The 19,230-nt window shown below is 39.5% G+C and overlaps 1 protein-coding gene across 2 annotated transcripts in view; it reads left to right on the forward strand.

Moving 5' to 3' along the window:
* LOC117484910 (ankyrin repeat and BTB/POZ domain-containing protein BTBD11-A) overlaps nt 1-19,230 on the forward strand; it is a 143,252-nt gene that overhangs the window by 85,238 nt on the left and 38,784 nt on the right. For both annotated transcript variants that reach the window (XM_034133385.1, XM_034133386.1), the window contains exon 2: nt 17,622-17,771. In XM_034133385.1, the coding sequence (XP_033989276.1) occupies nt 17,622-17,771 (150 nt within the window). The remainder of the gene's footprint in view (nt 1-17,621; nt 17,772-19,230) is intronic.

Below are 19,230 nucleotides of genomic sequence, written 5' to 3' on the forward strand. Positions count from 1 at the left end.
CCCTTCTCTCCACCTGCACCTCAGGTTTCTGTTCAGTTTTCGTAGTTATATCTTTGATGCCTGGCCTGCACAACCTTGAATTGAATTATTGAAGTTCCTGATGGATGCAGTCTCTGTATTTTTGGTCTGCCTTCTCTACAACAGCAACAATATCAATATTTCACCAACACCACAATCTTTACCTAACAGTATCGAGGAGTTCAAGTTACCTCAACCTGATACAATCCAACCATCCTTTACAATATCCTTCAAATTAATTATATAGATACATTAATCCTATATGTATTAGGCAAAGTGGGGAATAGTTACAGAATAAAGGTTTTTCGAAGGAGACTTTAATTAAATTGGCTAAGTTTCAGTAGCTGTGATAGCCAAGAAACAATTCATCCTTAGACAGGAATTCCCACTGCCGATCATTGTTTGATGGGGAAATTATATATCAAATTATATACAGACAGTCTTCAGCAAGGAGAATTACCAACATATATATAAAAAAACGACATTAAAACATGTACAATACTACTTGTACATGTTTTATATGCCAAACATTCCATTTATGCACATATCTACAGGAACTTGGAGTAAGTTGATAGCTGATTGGACAGCTAAGTTGATGTGTTCTGACATTAAGTATAATATGACACCAAGACCAGAAAATCAAATAAGCACTCCAAAGCAGCATCTGGGGGATCCAGTTAGGAATAATTGAACTTAATTGAACCAGGAGGCGGAGTCTAAAACTTTTTGTAATATCACGGTGTTCTTCAGTGAGGGGAGTGAGGCGTGATAACATGACCACACCTGAGTCCCTGAAGACACATCAGCCTAATGAGTAATGGGGCCGAGGGGGGGTGCTGTGGTTAGGATGCTGAGGTTTGGAGGATTTTGTTCCTGGAAACTCACATGAACTCTAAAGACGATGAAGTTCTCCTTTTTTAGCATTTCTTGGCAGAGTGTACATTAAGCCTGCGTTTAAGCAGGAATTGAATCATATTGTCAAACTGTTTTTTCATGCCTCTGCGCGACGACAGCCCAGAACTGGAGGCATTTTGTCTTCAGGTTATCCTTAGGTACATTTTTATTCCTGAACGCGATATGTCAGACAGTCAGGAATGCTTGAAGAAATATCCTAAAAATAAGCATAAATATTCAGTTGGAATCAAGAATGATCTGTTCTGTTTCGTTGGTCGAAGGTAACGGTCACTGTGATTTGTGACTGGATGTACATGGAGCCTAAAGACAAGGGTGATTTCCTTTTTAGCTTTGTACAAACATTGCAAATACATCCAGTTTAACCAGTAGTTTAAAGCATGAATTGAATCATATTCTCACATCTGCTAGAGGTGCTAAGATTTCTGTTTGTCAGTACGTAGTTACCCATCTTTCAATGGTCACAGTTACCACACAAAAAAAGTGTTTTTCCCAAAACTCAAAGACTAGAATGCTTATTTATTACAAATGTCTGAGAGAATATATTTGATGAAGTGATGACATTTTGGACTGTCATTGGTGTAAACAGCAACTTGACTAGTTAGCTGAGGCATACAACTGCAATGCAGTAATTCCATTTCTTTTTACTAGACTTGAAATATCTGATGTGCAAAGTCTTGGATGGAAAAAATAAGTATGCTGGTCCTAGTCGTCTTTTCCCAACAGTGATTGGTAACAACAATTTAAAGCGATACTGTAACTTTCTCAAGATTATAAATCTGGTACACCTCTTCTTTTCCGTAGTGCAGCCCTTATCTAAGCACTCAAACACATTGGTCTCTTTAGCTAGCATTTAGGTATAGTTTTGCCCTCGTATGACATGCAGGATTTTGAGATCTCGTCCTAAATGTAAGTTGTGTTGACTTCCTCCCACCCAGAGTTATGAAGTTCTGTTGAGAATAATATATACATATATTCATGAGATCAAATGTAGCTTGTCCTCACAAAGGTTTGATGGTTTATTTCATCTTCTACGCTCGTTTTACATTTAGATGCAAGAATGCTTATGAGTTTTGAAAGAGCTTGCTCTATGATTAATGAATTTAATTAAGTCATTTATCAGATGAGGATTCTCTTAGATAAGTCTTTGCAAGTTTCCTATCTGGCAGTACATCAGTGTGCAGTGTTATGCATATTTATTTTATTTTTAAATATCCCTTTTTTTTCCATATATTTTTAGTGTATGTGCACCTCCCATCTGTAAATGTGTGTGCTACAGACATGATCAGACCTGCTGTCAGCTGTGACTCTTCCTCAGGTGTTGTTTCTTTGCGGTATAAAAATCGATGTCACTGAGACAGTAATTGCAGTAAATGCAGCCGGCTCATATTGCTGCTTCAGGGCATGCATCACCACGTCTGTCTGACATCCCTAAAAAAAGCTGACTTCTTGTGCAGCCCTTTCGAAACCCTTTTTATCTTAATTAAAGTAATTTTCCTGTCTCTTCAGTCCATATTGACTTGTTTACTTTCTTGTTAGAATTGACTGGATGGTAGAATACGTGTTGTTTTTCTACTGCTGACGACTGTGCTGTGATCAAGCGGTCGATTCTTTTTGCTCAATTAATATCCTTTTTCCACAGAAGACATTTTCAAATGTCACCGATAAGTAAAAGGATTATTGATGGCTGGGCTCCATTTAGCTGCTTCAGTCTAAGGTCCTAGCATTGTGCTAACCGGCTCATAAAGATATTACTAACACCTGTGCTTTTAATGCTATGACTACGCTGTGAGAAACACCTTTAGTTTTGTCTTTGAATGTCAGCAAAGAGGCCCTTCACACGTTCCCAGAATCCCAAGGTGACTCTTGTTTGGGCCAATTAACAAACCAAGACTAAAAGAGATTCAATTTGCAAACAACAAGAACAGAGATGACACAATTTGAGAAACTTAATGAAGCAAATGTTCAAAGTTATTGCCAGATAATTCATTTTGTAATGTATAAATTAACAAAATTATCATACATTTACAAAATAATCCTTTTAGCAGTAGCTGTGTTTAATGTTGTGATTACATTTTTACTCAGCAGTGCAACAATCTGACAAGTTGTAAACAAACCTCATTGTCATTATACTTTTTTGCAAGAAGAGCAAGATATATTATGCATCATCAATGTTATCCAAGATATCCTCATACATGTTCAGATGATGGTTCTCTTTATGGTATTGTTCTTCGGTTAAATGTGCATGATCTTCCATTTAAGTGTCAACTAAAACTTTAACGGTTTGGTTTCTCTTCAAAATATGTGGTTTAGTTCATATGAATAAACTGGACATTCGTTAAAAACTTTGACATCTTGCTCTATACTTTAATACATGTTATTACTTTATACTTGTGTTCATTGACTTAATGCCAAGATCTGAGGAGCTAAGTGCAAGAGCAAATCAATTACTAAAAGGATTGATTGCCAAAAGTCTTAATATAAAAAGATCCAAAATAAAATCATTGGCGTTTTCTCAAAACAGTCCTAATCTCATGATAATAAGATAAGAGATAAGATGGTACTTTATTGAATTGAATATCAACATTGGCAGATAAAAAAGATTTCCAGTGTAAACCTCCCACTACTAAACAAGATGAAAGCTGTATTTCCATGATAGATCACCTGTGATCATGGGACACATTGACACATTGAACAATAATAAGCTAGTGCCTCATTTTATACTGACAACTGTAATGATCACACCCCTATTTTCCCTTTCAAAGAACATCCTGATGTTTCAAGGTCTGACAGGCTGAAGTCTTGAATTTACATTTAAGAAAAAGTAATAACAGTGAATCAATTGTGGAACACAGGAAAATGATCTAATTCTAATGAGGCTCCTAATAAAGCCAATAGACTCCTGTGTATTGGAGTACTGAGCCCTCTGTTTGCTGTACTGTTGTGGCTGTTCATACGTTATTTGCACATAATATAAGATGTGAAGAGCAAACACCAGAGGGGAAGAAGGGGCAAACAAACCCTTTCGAAATGGGCGTTCCTCCACCCTGTCTGTCCGCGGCCGGCTGTACGTGCTGCTCAGACATATGGGGACCATCTGGTGAGGCGCAGGGATGTCAGGACATTGTGACGGGGCCATATTCTGGGGCCGAAAGTCAGGAGGGTTAGGAGAGGACAGACGGGCGACTGTTAATTACGCCGGAGCAGGCGGCCTGGGAATGGCAACGTGAGAAAATCCGCAGCATGGTGGACACACAACAACCCTCTGCCACACACACACGTGATGATGCAAACACACACACCTCCTGACACCACACCAATCTAGGTTTTATGAACAAGATGATAGCTTATCACTGGAAAATAGAAGTGCGGAGGTTTGACACTTTCTCTGATCATGATTTGTGTCTCGTCCTTTACTCACCTGGGAGCGCTTGTTTAAAAGAGCAGCGTCTCCCTACGGGAAAGGTACATCACTTCAGCTATTGTTATTGCACGCCCGATAAACTCCCCGCTCTTGCATGACATATAGACAGTTTACAATGATAACGGTGGGCCGTTCTTGTCATGTGGGATTGTTTTGAAAGGATGGGTATTTTGGTTTATCAAACATTTAACCTCTTTCTAACCAATCATGCTTTATATCAATGATATTGACAAATGCAAAAATCTAAAATGTGTTTTTAACAGTAAACGATGTAGGTCATCTTTTAAGCATGTCATGAACGAATGCTTTTGATTCTTGTGATTATTACTTATGTACAATAATTGTCCCTAAAAATAGGATGTCCTCAAACTGGTGATTCCCGTGATGCTGGAAGATAGAAACATGACTTCCTGCCTCAAAATCTCTTTCCTTCCCCTATGAGCACATCAATCCTTTTTATTCTCTTCAGTTTTCTTCAAATACCTTCTCTCTGCGTCCTGCAGGTTCATTGTAGATCGCCCCCATGGTACTTCCACTCTCTCTTGATCCTTTCTGTCGGGCTCTCGTTGTTTCATCCTGGGATCAGAGCTCTGCAGGGATGTGTGAAAAGATCGGAGGCTAGCCGCTGGTCTCCGGTCAGTCACAGCTGTATAACCTCAGCCTATTCTAACCCACCCCCCCCCCCCACACACAACCCTCCAACCAACCACAATGCCCTGCAGCCCGCTGACCTGCGATAACGCTGCATGTTCACAACAGCCATGTCTCCAACCTTTACATCAAGGCTAACTCATATCGCCTCCAAATCCACTGCTGCCACACCAAATCTGCTCTGCTTTCTTTTTACTTTGGTCACGGTCTCTGATTTTCATGCCTTGTTTTGGAAAATATCCCCAAAGGAGATGGGACCGCTGTACTAAATAGATAAATAACTGCCTCAAAAGACCATCTGTGGGTGAAATGATAAGGTTCATCATTAGTAATTACTAACCTTTATTATCTAGAGCTGCTTTATATTATAGTCATTTGGGTATAAAGCCTAAATAAATGGGATATATGCCATTTAGCAAGCCCCTTCATAAAATAGGTGACAAATTAAGTGATTTATGTAAGAAATTATATTTGAAACCATTACCAGATCTTTATTGAAAATGTGTTAGCGACTAAGGTTTCTTTCTTTCCTATACTTTCTTGAAAAAGAACCAAAATAATGTTATTCTTGTTTTTTTACTACCACAACAGTCGGAGTACAACCCAACATATATCAACATGTTTAACATAGAAACATCAAAAGCAGAAATGGCATAAAGTAAATCTCATACATTTTGTATTCAACATTGTAAAGATTCACATACATCTATTAAGATTTAAGAGATTAAATATTCCAGTTAGAGGATGTTCCACAGTAAAGGAATGAGTGGCCAGCTGATCGCACAGGTGTTGTCAATCCTCCGCTTGATTAGTCAGGTTGAAGCTGGAAATGACATAATGAGAGGAGCCCTAATCAGGCTTTAAGTGAAAACACCTGTTACTATGTTCATGTATGAGCTAATGTACTAAGTCCCCCTCTTTACACAGCAACACAAGCCTTATTCAATGGATTTCATTACAGCTGGAATATTTATAAAAGCTACGATATTAGTGACTTGGAACTTGGTACAAAAGTTGGTGGATGCCTCTCGTCGCTGTTCAAGGTAATTCATCCAATGTTTTACTAAAAGTTGACTTGTTAAAAAGATTAAGCCAGGGTGCTTAAGTTGTATTGTTGTGTAGAATTTCCAGGCTTCGATAGAAGGGATAACTCCACATCTGAATATTCTATATATTTAGTTTCTGGAAGGTGTTCGTTTCTTGTTGTTTTGTTGCAGAGTTAGCCTTTTTGTGCTCTCTGGGCCTAAAGAGGTTTACTATTTTACTGGAGGGTACTTTGATTTAAGATTGACTGAAGCCGCTCAGTATTCTGAAGCCGGTCCGTTTCTTTCTGCTGCCTAACACTGCTGTCAATCGAAAGGCATTTAGGAAGAATTACCCAATCTTTAACGCTCCGTTTTGAGGGGATTTTTGTTTGAGTTACATTGACTGCAGTGCTGGCCACAGAGAACAGATCAGTGCACGGGAGCAGCATCCTAATGTGAGGTCTGCACTCTTCCCACAGGGCGGAGGATCCAAATGTCAGAGTCTCCGTTGCCAAATCAGAGACGTGTGGTAGTTGTGGACACATGGTGGCATGTAAGGGCTGATGGTGTTAAACCACCTCTTTACACCTGGCTTCGTGAAAATGCCCAATCGAGGTGAAACCGGTGTATTCCTGCAGGAAATACTGTCCCATACACGTTGAAAAAAAGTGTCAATGTGTCACTTGGCTACCTTGAGTTAATAACATGTACGTGCTTTTATATGGCTGTAATTTAATATGCATCATTTGGGACTAGGAGCAGGTGAGATGTTGAACACATAACTTTAATAAAATCTGTAATTATAATACAAAAAACACCAAGGCTATCAGCTTAACCACACTAAATGGTCCAATGTTATCACTCTGCATAATGCAAATAATAATCCCCTCAAAACAGAACACTATTGATCGTGTAATTATTGTAAAATGCAGTTGGATTAAGAGCGGAAACACACTGAGGAGGTTTTAAGGTAGAGGCAGCAGAATCTCCTAAATTGGCCATATTACATTACCCTATTCAAGATGTTGAATCAATGCATTTGTGTTTCTGTGCTAACATACTAATACCTTAAAGTGCTTAATATTCCTCAGTTTTTTCGTTTCCCATGTTGTTTAAAATGTGCTTAAACAATCTTATACCACTCGTACAAAAGGTCATTGAATTTACATTTGAGGTGGACAAATAATCCCGCAATTTTTGTAACTATCAGTTTTAGCTAACAAATTATTTCATGGTCAGGCTGACGATCCTTAGCTGCGACATTTCATCAAACTAATATATAATTGTATGTACGTTTAGAAAAGTTGTCTTATTTATTAAGAGTTAAGGACACAACAGTTAATAGTTTGTCACTGCGAAGAACCCCAGTGCTGGCATCACATTTGAATAGGGATACATCTGAATTAGTGTAGCCCCAGCCACTAAAAACAGTGAGAAGATCACAGAAAAACTAAAACAAAAGAACTGCCCTGTGTGTTTCTTTACAGACGCACCTCATCCTGCACAACAAGAAGCTGCTTGAAAAGACTGTGGCTTTCAGGGCCTTTGAATTGTTATGTAGCCTGGACTATAGGCGATTGTTTGATTCAAAGTACTTCTGAAGTGAGCTTCTTTTGTTTTCTTTTCATCCCTGAAGATGTTGTTTGTCTTCCTCTGGCACGAGGAACACGCCTGAATACAAGCTGTAGAAGGCTGAACATTCAAAGCTGCTCACAAAGTTTGCTTAAAAAAGAAACCAACGTGCATATTGTCTTTATGCATGGTGAAATGTACTTGAGTAAGATTCCAGCTTTTTCTGGATATACTCCTCACTGTCACTATCAGTGCAAACTATTGTTTACATTGTCAGACATATCCATCCCTTTTACACAGATTATTTAGTTGAATACACATTTGTCATGTTGTTTCAAAGAGTAATGTTGATTTAAGAGGTTTTATTCTTGTAAAGTCGACTAACAACAAGGTGTAAAACTTGGTTTTTATCTCATTAAGGTTGGTAGCGATTTTTATGATAATGTTATTGTTGATGTTTTTTGATTCTGGCACAAAGAGATCCCTTTGAAAAAGCTTTGAAGAGCACCAGACATATTTGAATTTCTGAAAAAAATCTGAGATATGAATGTTTCAGGTTTTTATTGAATTGATATTGAATTTGTTGTTGCCTGGTGGCTGAACTTTTTTAATGTTTTTGGCTGATGGACTATTTTCATTACAACAAAGTTGGACTGGAACTTTCTGTTAAAGATTTATCATAAAGAGAATAATCGAGTTTTCCGATTACAATATGTCAGGTAAAGCTGCTCTTACAGCATCAGTAGTGAATTTGAGTGAGGTAAAAGGTTTCATTCAAAGTAGAAAATTCAGTTTTGAACATCTGCTAGAAATGATGGGTAATATAACTACATGTGTAAAATACGTAAAAGGTTTTTGGGTTCAGTTTCTCATTAGACCACTTAATGCCGACCCTCTTTGGCTCCACTGTTTTTCCTTCCTCTTTACACGCCGGCTGATATCTTTGTTGGTCTGATTGCATTACTCTGCCTCCTCGCCCCCAGAGATTAGGATGAGTCACACAGCTCCATTGAGAACAGACAGAACTGCCGACCGCTCGTTTGGAATATATATAATCTGCATAATGCCAAAACAACAAACTGACTGACAAGATGGGCGAGACACAAAGGTGTGAGGCTGTGTGCTTATTTAATTTCCCTCTATGATCCGGCTCTGAATGGAGATTGTCAAATAAAGCAAGGCATCTGGCGGGCCACCTGCAGTCCATATTTCTTGGCGTGATAAAGATGCCCAAAGGATGAAGGATTAGCCTCTTCATAATGTTGATCACTGCAGATAGATTAAGAAACAACAAAGCCTTCGAAGACCATACCATGTTCATGTTGTGGGGGTTTTCTGAATTATAACGTAGAACATATGGATTTACAGGATGAAATACTAAGGTTTCAGCTCACCTGATGTTTCAGATTTTTTGGAAATTGTGTGGAAGTCCATCTGGTGCAACACTTTTCTCCATAAAAAAACCTCTCCTGTAATGCGTGATATCTGTAGCTATTATGTTGAGCGACAAGTGAAGGGAATTATATTAAGGGGTTTTAATGTTTTAATGTTATCAAGAGAGCTTTAATACTATGTGGTCAACAGGTCAGGTTTTATAGATTTGATGTCAGACTCATTAATCTTTACTTTTCTGTCAGAAGAAGGTTTTCTCTACCATAGCCATCCTTGAATATCATCAGGCCACTGAGAATAAGCTTGTGAAGTGCTTTACATGTGTATTATGTTATTAGTGAATGGGTTGACAAATACTGCTACTATTTGAGCTGTAGTTTTTTTCACTTCATTTCATAGGACAATTTAACTTTTCCCCCCATTACAATAGCTATAGTTACTACTTACATTGCATATTCGACATAAAAAACACAAACAATCAACAAATAAAATATGACGCATACTTTTAAAGCACCACTAACAATACAACATGTAAACACAGATATAACATTTTTGTAAGGAGCCATTTTGCATACTTCTAAAGTGCTAGTTTGAAGCACATCTTCAGTTGTAGAAATGTGTGGAAACTTTCTTTCAGGACTGTTTTCTTGAGTTGTTTGAGGGCACACACATGCAGAGAGGGTTTTCAGTGGATGAGCATATGCTGTAAAACCTTTCCAAGTAATCACATCTGCATGTTTTCATTACATGGCCGGAATCATTTATTTGTTTTGAGTTATTTATGAGGACGTGAGGGCTCATCTTGTTGGAAGATATTACACTGACTCGAGGAGAGGGGAATCTTTCACTGGAATGGAGTGATGGTAAACAGTGGAGCATTCGAATGCTAATGAGCAGATTGAGAAATGTTGAGGTTATTGAGCAGCAACTGAAGATTAAACGGGAATACAGCTGTTAAATCACACCAGCAGCCCCATGAGGCTGAAGCTCTTATTACACAAAAACAGATTGGTGGGAACTTTTTTCTATTCTCTATAGTGTCAATTCTTACACTTAGTATGTGATGACAAGCGTCCAAGTTAGACTTGATTGTTGTATTGCTTATGGAACGCACCTTGGAGAGAAATATTCCGGTTAGCGGCATGCGAAGTCCGCGGCGTGCGAAGTCCGCGGCGTGCGAAGTCCGCGGCGTGCGAAGTCCGCGGCTCCGGAGGCGCACGAGCGTCCCGGCCCGTTTCCCTCTCCTGTGGCGTTTCGCTGCTCGGATGCACGTGAGGGTATCTTCATAAAAGCTAAAGGACCTTCATGGCACCTCTTTTAGGTGAAAGCATGCTGAGACTTCCATTAGGAGCTGCTCTCACGCTGTGTGAGAAAGATAATTGGGATACTTTCTCTGACACTTTGTATGTCTTCTGTCTGCAGAGTGAGCAGGCGCTGAGAAATAAACCTTTATAACTCCTAACTGAGCTATTACCCCTGATGTAGTGGAGTTACTCTGGAGTTACGGACCGTCCACACAGCAGCGTTAAAAAAATCTTGGAGGTGGGCGTATCTGAAGCTTGGGGATTTTTTGCGAGCAAGGCACCAACAACCAATCACATGAATCTCCCGCCCCCGACATACGAAGCAAAAAAGTTTGAAGTAAACTGGATATAAACTCCCCAAACAGGCGAAAACATACCACTGTCTCTGCCACCTCCCTCCATGCCTGGCTCCTCCGGTTTATATCCCGGTAGGTAAATAGGGACTGGTCATAAAGCACCGGGTGATTCCCTACCGCTAATTTCTCCTCCATTTTTTGGAATATGAGGAAATGACCTGCGGTATGTCTCTCCCAGCATACACGCCGTTTGATTGGCTAGAGCTTGAACTGCCAGATTTGCGTACACGGGATTTGATTGGCTGACGCTTCCACCTCAGCCTCAAAAGTTGAACATTGTTCAACTTTGAATCCTGAAAATCCTGAAAATCTCCGCTCGCCTGCCCACAATGCAGTTCGGCGAAAAGTGAGGGAAAGTGACGTCACACCATTCAAAGTGAATGGGCAGAAGCGTTTCAAGATTTTTTTAACGCTGCTGTGTGGACGGTCCGTTACTCTGGAGACACACGATCCGTACATACACGTTCATTACTGGTAATCAGTGCTGGTGAAGACTGAAATAATAGATAACAAGAGAAACTTTGGGTTATGATAGTTTAAAGCTCATTTATCTTGTATATGTCAGTTGCGACCAAGAACTTCCCGAAAATGCAATACTTATTGTACTATTAGAATTGGCCCTACTTTAATGCTAGATATCCAGAAATGTGTTTTTCTATTTTCCTTTTCCTATTTGTAAAAAAATCATGCACTGGCTGTTTTGTTACTGAAGTCCCAGAGGATTACATCTGGGTTAGGGTAACCCTGCGGCCACAAAATGATTACCTTGTCCACACAAATTATGTATCAAAGAGGTGTTATTAATAAGTGTAACACACGATTATGTCATCTACCGATCACATCTAATGCTTTTACAAATATTGTGTAAATATATTACACATGACCTTGATCCGAGTCTCAAACTACGCCATTCAGTGAAAGTCCTTGAATTTTGATTTAAGGAGGTGTTGGATCCCTGTTTGCATGACTTTAAAAACTTTATTTAATAACTTCTATCAATGAGGGAATTGTGTTTGCATAAAACAAAAAACTCCATATTTTCTTTACCCGTTAAAAAAAAATCATCTCTCGGGACTTTGGGGTATCGTTACACAGCATTCAGAGTGTGGATTTATTCTACAAAACTTTATAAGCGTGTCCATATGGCTATAAGTCTATAGTGTATAGGCTACATATATTATTGTGAGTCATTATGATTCAGTTGCTGACATCAAAGATCCCTGTGGTCTATTTTTCTTTAAAGAGATACGGATGCAGATGAACATTGGAGCTTAAAAAATGAAATGTTACGTGTAATTATACCCTCACATCGTAGACATTAATGCACATTGGGGCCCGATTGGATCTAGTGTTGTTCATCGCCCACCAAGCTGCTCCCTGCTGCCCCCCCCCCCCCCCCCCTCTGTGTGGGTCATGTATCTGCAGCTGACATTTGCAGTTGGGTCGGCCGCTTAATCATTTTGGCCATTGCACCGCTAATGTGGTCTGAGTCCCAAGTACATTCATTCATTATTGATGAGAGAATAAATGTCTCTCTGGTATACAGCAATTACCCAACTGTATCAACCCGCAGCGATGATGGGATGCTTTTTGTTGGATGGCTGGTCATCCATGAGGAGGATACGTGGCTCCAGGGCTTCGAACACACAGAGAGTTTTCTCGTGCGTGTGCTTTTCCTTACAGTAAAAAAAGACAGAAAAAGAAATGCTGCTTTTTTCAGCTCAGGCAATCACAGTCGCTTGTTGCCATAGCAACTACCTGTTAATATTCAGGCAGAGTTTTCTCACCAACGATGAAGGGGGAGCCGGGGGGGGGGGACACTTATCTCACAACAGAAAAATCGTTGGACATTCCTGCAGAAAATAATCGAGCTGAGCCATGTGTTCTACGGGTGAATAGTGCGGAATTACCTGCACATGTTGGCGCTCGTGTTAAATGGGGCCAATTCGACCCCATTGACCTTGACTTGTCCTTTCTCGAGTAGAAGTGTATCTGTCCGTGTGGCTTTTAGCAAATCAAAATGTCATCCAGTCCTCATCAAGCTGTTCGCTTCTTATTGGCCAGTCATTTCCTTAAGAGTTGCAGCAGCGAAGTCTCTGGAGGAGATTGTTCAAAGGTCGGGCATTAGGGGATTGAGCTTTCTTTGCTCTTGACTGGTGAAGCCATTCAGACGAAGGATTGGCTGCCTATCCTAAAAAGGGATGGCATTGATCACGAATTCCATTATGCCCAGGGCTTGATCTCCAACAGGCCAGACAATCCTTTCTGCCATTTCTGTTCTGAAAAGACCTTTTTCAAATGGAGCTTTTCTAATGCAAGAGACAGGAAAGTCTGTATAATGGCCTATTCATTACACGCACATGCATTGGCCCGTGCATATAAAACCACATACTTAAGAGCCAGATGTAGACTTAAAGCGTTTAACCGATAAATAAATTAGTCAATCGACAGAAAATAAACGTACTCAATGAAGAATGAGATTTTTCTTTGTTTTAGGTGATAAAGAAAATTGGAGTTAGGTCTGGTTGTCTCACAAGTTAACAATTGAAGAAAAAAACATCACCTTGGCTTTTTTATACATTTTTGAGAAAGACAGTTTGAGGACAAAACTATTATTGCTGATACGTTTATATTACAATTAGCGTTATTTATTAAGTATTATAAGTGACACCATTAGATTTAGATTGACTTAAAAATGTCAGCAGCTGAGGTAAAATGACACCTGATGCATTGTTTTAAAAAACTTAAAACAAGACTATTTGTTTGCGTAATGCACAAAAAAAAACGTTTTGTTTCAGGTCAAAACAGTTTCAGGTATAGTAAAAGAGCAAATGCTGTTAAAATGCTCCATTATGAGGCTGAAAACATGGCTGTTTTTCTCGAGTCCCTTGTAGGTTGATTCTCAGACATTCTCAAGGTTATTAGCTTGTATGCCTGCAGGTCAGGCTTGCATCCATCTCCATCAAGGTTCAGTAAACACTGTGTAATGATTTGTTAGAAGCTTGGCAGCCTTCAGTCCACTGAACTCACCGACCACCTAAGCAGCAGAAGAACAGAAACAAACAGATTCATTTTATTTATATTAAATAAAATTGGTTTCATTTGCAGTTTCTTGCAGAGAACAGAGAATGGACGACACTCCAATACTGTCCTTTTAAATATGAAGCTTGAGCATACAGACAGTTAGCTTAGCATAAAGCAGTTGGAAACAGCTAGCTTAAATCTGTCAATAGGTAAAAAACACAACAACATACATCGAGAGTTATACTGTACAGTATAGGATTTGATCATGATAAAAAATTATCACAATAAGTTAAAATTGGTCAATTTCCATTATCAGGATTATCGGGAATATTCTAAATTGTTAACTTCAATAATCTGTAGCTGTCTATCATTGTTGAGAATTGAAAAATGTGTGTGTTTAAAAATATATAGAAATAATACCACTTAAGAAATAACAGAGCCACACAAACAGGGGACCTTATAATTTACGATTACATTATTTACATTCTTCATGATGTTCATAAACGACAGATGTGTGTCCAATCTGTGATGCGAAAAAAGTAAAGTTTCTTAACAAAATGTAAGAATTATTCTGAAACATACCTGGAAGTGTGAACCTCGCTCTTGTCGGTGTGGTTGAGAAATTGCTTCATTAACACGGCAGTGGGGGGCTTTAAATCTGGGAAATATCAAAGGGTTTTAAAGTTCCAAGCTGTGCGAGTTGTATTTATTGCTTTGTTCTGGGCTATGTGAATTTCTCGAAAGTGTCCATCCTTTTTCTTGGAAGATGTGTTTCTTTCCCCCCGTACAGACAGCTGTTGTTTGCAAATACCTGCAAATATCCTCTACATTATGTATGGGGACTTGCACGAGGCGACTCAGGGGAAATTGTTTCTCGCTCGGATCTTAAAGTAGTCTTTTCACCCTGACCCAGTCTCTGCTATATCCGCCCGACAGCAGTAGAGATGAGGGAGCCCCAGAATAGAAAACACAGTTCATATCAGTTTACCTGGGATTGGGCTTCTCAAGTATAAAATATAAACACCTCCAAACTCCTGGAATTGCCTCGGGGGTCACAGGAAGATGTTGTTGAAGTGACTCAGAAATATATATATCTCATGCTGCTTGTCATTTTTTAGTCAGCACCTCTCCATCCCCGCCTCCGACTGACTTCTTTCTCAACTCTGATGTTTATTACTCAAACAGATCCTTGGATCAAATATTCCTGTTTGGATTTTTTCAATCAGGCGGAGCCAAGTGTTGGTGAGAGATAACATGTTGATTGAGTGGAAGGTGTGGAGAGGGAGCTGCAGACTTGTTTATATGTCTTGATCTGACAGAATGAATAATTCAGCAAAGGGTTCCCTGGCAGCCCGGGATTATAATAAACAATAGTTAGGGCAGTGGGGGAGATAAAAGTTGGGGTGATGGAAACGATGGGAGGCCTTGATTACGGAAAACACTGTGAATTATTCAACCTGTTTCCCCTCAAAAATCACAGTCTCTGGCCATGAATGCAAATATAGTTTTGATGATTAGAGGAGACTGCTCTGCTGCACCCTGGGACAGGAGATGGATGGCTTTCCTTTTTGGAGGAATCTTGATTTGCTTTCCGTTACTCTGAAGTGTTCTTTCAGAATTATTTGGGCTTTGCTTTCCCTGGAAATGTGAGTGCTAAGCATATTGCAGCATTGCAACACAGACGTGATGTTTGCTTTGCAGTTTTCACATTTTTATTTCGAAAAGTCTGTCTTGATCTATGACCTTCTGTTTTCTTTATTCATATTTTCTGTTTGTAAAACCGATTTGCAGGTCAAAAGACAAGATGTAAAGATTAACTGGGCCAAATGTAGGTGCATGTTCAATTTGTAAAGGTCTTGGTTACATAAAACCACTTCAACAGCACTCAAATCGCTATATTTTAGTGTGAGGTAGCTCCAATTCACACTTGGAAAAGAGTCATTTAAATGCTATTGGAAGAAAAGTTAAATGTATAAAAAGTTGTGGTTACATCCAGAGGTGGAAAGTAACTAAGTACATGTACTCAATTACTGTACTTAAGTACAATTGTTATGTTCTTGTACTTTACTTGAGTACTTCCATGTTTTGCTACTTTGTACTTCTCCCCCACTGCAATTATTCAATCAAATCAAATCAAATCAAGGTTTATTTATAAAGCACATTTAAAAGCTATTTTTGGTCGGGCCAAAGTGCTGTACATGTAATAACTACAATCACATAAAAACACATTTCTATAATCACAATAAAAGACAATAAATTACAACAGATATTTAAAAAAAAAACACAGGGAAAAGTCAGGAGTCGTGCTCCGCTCTGACTAAAAGGCCAGGGAGAAGAAGTGTGTCTTAAAAGTAGATTTAAAAACCCCTAGGGTCTGGGCCCTATACCTTTAGTTACTTCAAATATTTGGATTAATGATGTGAAATATAATTCACCAACTACCCTGCAGTATACAAAGTCATATATTATTCTGAAATAGACCAATTTGTATAATAAGTACTTTTACTTTTGGTACTTCAAGTATATTTTGATGCTCATACCTTTTGTAGTTTTACTTGAGTAACATTTTGAATGCAGGACTTTTACTTGTAACAGAGTATTTCTACACACTAGTACTTCTACTTTTACTCAAGTACAATATCTGAGTACTTCTTCCACCTCTGGTTACATCCAAATGTGTTCTCCTTCCTGCTAATCACCAATCACTGCTTAGAGGGGAGTCTTCGCTTCAAAATATAGAAATGCTCAAACAAAACATCCACTATGTTTCAATTAGTTCCGTTTGAGACACACCCAAATAGCAGCTGTTCCATCATTACAGTCCAGTGGTTAAACAGTAATAGAAAAATCAGTTGTTATCATTATCGGAGGCTCCAAATAAAGCTGACCTCCGGGAAAAGGCTGTGGGAGGAAGAGGGGGCGGGACACTGACTGGGGAATACTGGAATCCTGGGGCTGGTCACTGTGGGGAGAGGACATGTTGGGAGGAATCTGCAGCTGGAGTGTTTGGTCTGACATGCTGGCATCACACAGACAAATTGACTGAGTTCCTCCATGTTGTAATTAGTTTGCTGAGAAACGGCGGATCCCCCTGCGCCGTGTCATTAGGATTAGCACTCGGCGGGGTGTTGCTTCCCGTTTTCCTGTAGCAAAGAAAAACTCAATATCTCATCCGTCACAAGTCTCTCCCTGCAGCTAAACAAAGGCTGGCTGCAGTAACACCACCTAAATGGATTCATCATCGTCAGCCAGCATCATCTGCTGGGCCTTGTTTGCAGAGGGGGGGGGGGAGGGGAACACAGAACACACCATGGAAATAAATCACATGGAAATAAACATTGCAACAACGTCACATTTTCAATTCACAGTAGAAACAAATGTGGATCGCCGCCCAATTAGAGATTGAACTATAGGAACAAAAAATTGGACGTAAAGCCAAGAGGAGAGTGAAATCAAACTTCAAAAAATCACTGTAGAAACATTTTATTTCAAAGATGTTGAGCGATGCTGCTATGTTATGAATAATTCTTTATGTAATTAATCAGCTTCCAATTCATTGAAATGTTGTGTTTATGTTTATAACCGCAGTGAGGTTTGTACCAAAAAATAAACAGTTTCCTGTTAACCTGCAATTTCTTCCCTGCTTTACATCACTTAAACACATTTATCCCCTCTTCTGATGCTCTAAATGTTGTGTTTCCTCCAGCTTACTTACTCTGTTTAGAACATCAAACTAAAAGTGCTGATTTATGTGTTTCCCACTGCTTCAGTAGACTTTTTTTCACAGCCTGCATCCCCTTGTTGTTTCACAGCGTTGGTGATTAATTTGACATCAGCAAAATAACAAGTGGGAGGCTGAAATGTGCTGCAGATAAAGAGATGTTCATATTCACCAAAAGCGTGTGCATAAATGCTTCCTGTCTGTGCTCTCTTTGCCCTGCAGGTGTGCTGAGCCTGCCCGAGAGTTTGAACCTGCACCGCGACCAGCAGCGCTCGGGGCGGGGGGGCGAAGGTCAGGGCTACTCACAGGCCGAGGTGCGCACGCTGGAACAGTCGCTGCTCGCAACCCGGGTGGGCAGCATCGCAGAGCTGAGTGAGTACAGAACCTTCAGTGTACCCAACACAGTGCCATTTACTGTAGAGACATCACCAAACTCACATCCACCTCTATTCAAAAATATTGAAGATAGCTGCAATAAAATGTGCTGAACCTTTTCTAGAGCAAGTGAATAGAACATGGACATCACCTAATTATGTAACTTTGGTCACATGATAACAGGAAGTCATTTATATGGCCGGAAGTCACTCACATTGGCATCAGATGTGAATGGCCCTGACATTTGTTTTCAAGTGCTTTGCTAAGTAAATGAACTATTGCATTCTACCACTACATACTTTCCTCAAGGTTTACAGTTCAATATGCTACTCTGATTCTTACTTCTCATTATACATTTTACCTTGTGGAAGCACAAAAAACTGACTGTTCAAAAATCTATTTTCGTGTTTCAGCAATGCTTTTAACAAGCATTTGTACATGTACATGTTACCAAAAAAGAAAGAAAATGCCCGGATGACACTGCAAATATCTGAGATAATGTTGCCAACGTAAAAGTAACATAATCCCGAAAATGTTTGCTGAATAAAGCGTGCTATACTGGGTAAGATATTTAAATGTTGATTCCTGCAGTAACCTTCTCAGAAACATTTGTATGGAAAGTCGTGATTGCATAAGACTAGAAGTGTAGCAAAACAATCCCCAGAGAGATGATGGATGACATTTAATTGCTCCCTCTGGCATTTGAGGTATGCAAACCCAATCGGAAGTCACAACTAATAAGATTCATCTAATGTACCACACATAGGAGATCACAGACATTTAATTCTCTCTATATAAAACACGTTAAGACTGATGTTTTTCTTTGGTGATCAAACACCATCCTTTAGTGAAGCCTTAAACCTGAGATAAAACCCGCCTCTCTCAGAGCTGCCAACAGATATTATACAGATTTAAAGTGACCCATAATGATCTCTTTGAATACTACATTTAAAATGTTAAACCTTTTTCTACCCTGCGGAAGTATCCTAAAACGGCATTAAATAGTGAAATTCAAAGACATTAAATATTGAACTCTAATATATGAGCTCTTTAAGGCCACAGTGATCCATGTTGAGTTCAGCGTTGTAATTGTTATGCACAATACATCTGATCAACTAAAGAGTCCCATCAGAGTGAAGGAATGCACCCTCCCTGTTGTCATGGTGGTCTGACCCACCCTCCGCCTCTCTGCTGTCCCCTCATCCATCTCCCCCTCCCTCCCCTCTGACTCTTACAGCTGTGCTGACACCTGTTTGTGAGTCACACCCGGAGACCTTTAAAACCAAGGTCGCCGCCTCAAAGGCTTTTAACCTCCGCTTGAAAGGAAGGACTCCACCTTTAACTCCCACTATCTGCTCCCCCACCCCTGTCCTCACCCTCTCCACAGTCACATATTAGCTCATGCTGTCCCCCCTAGACATCTGCACTGTAACACCGTGTCCATGCACATTTTTCT

Source organism: Trematomus bernacchii, unplaced genomic scaffold, assembly GCF_902827165.1.
Source record: "Trematomus bernacchii unplaced genomic scaffold, fTreBer1.1, whole genome shotgun sequence".
NCBI classification, from domain to species: domain Eukaryota; kingdom Metazoa; phylum Chordata; class Actinopteri; order Perciformes; family Nototheniidae; genus Trematomus; species Trematomus bernacchii.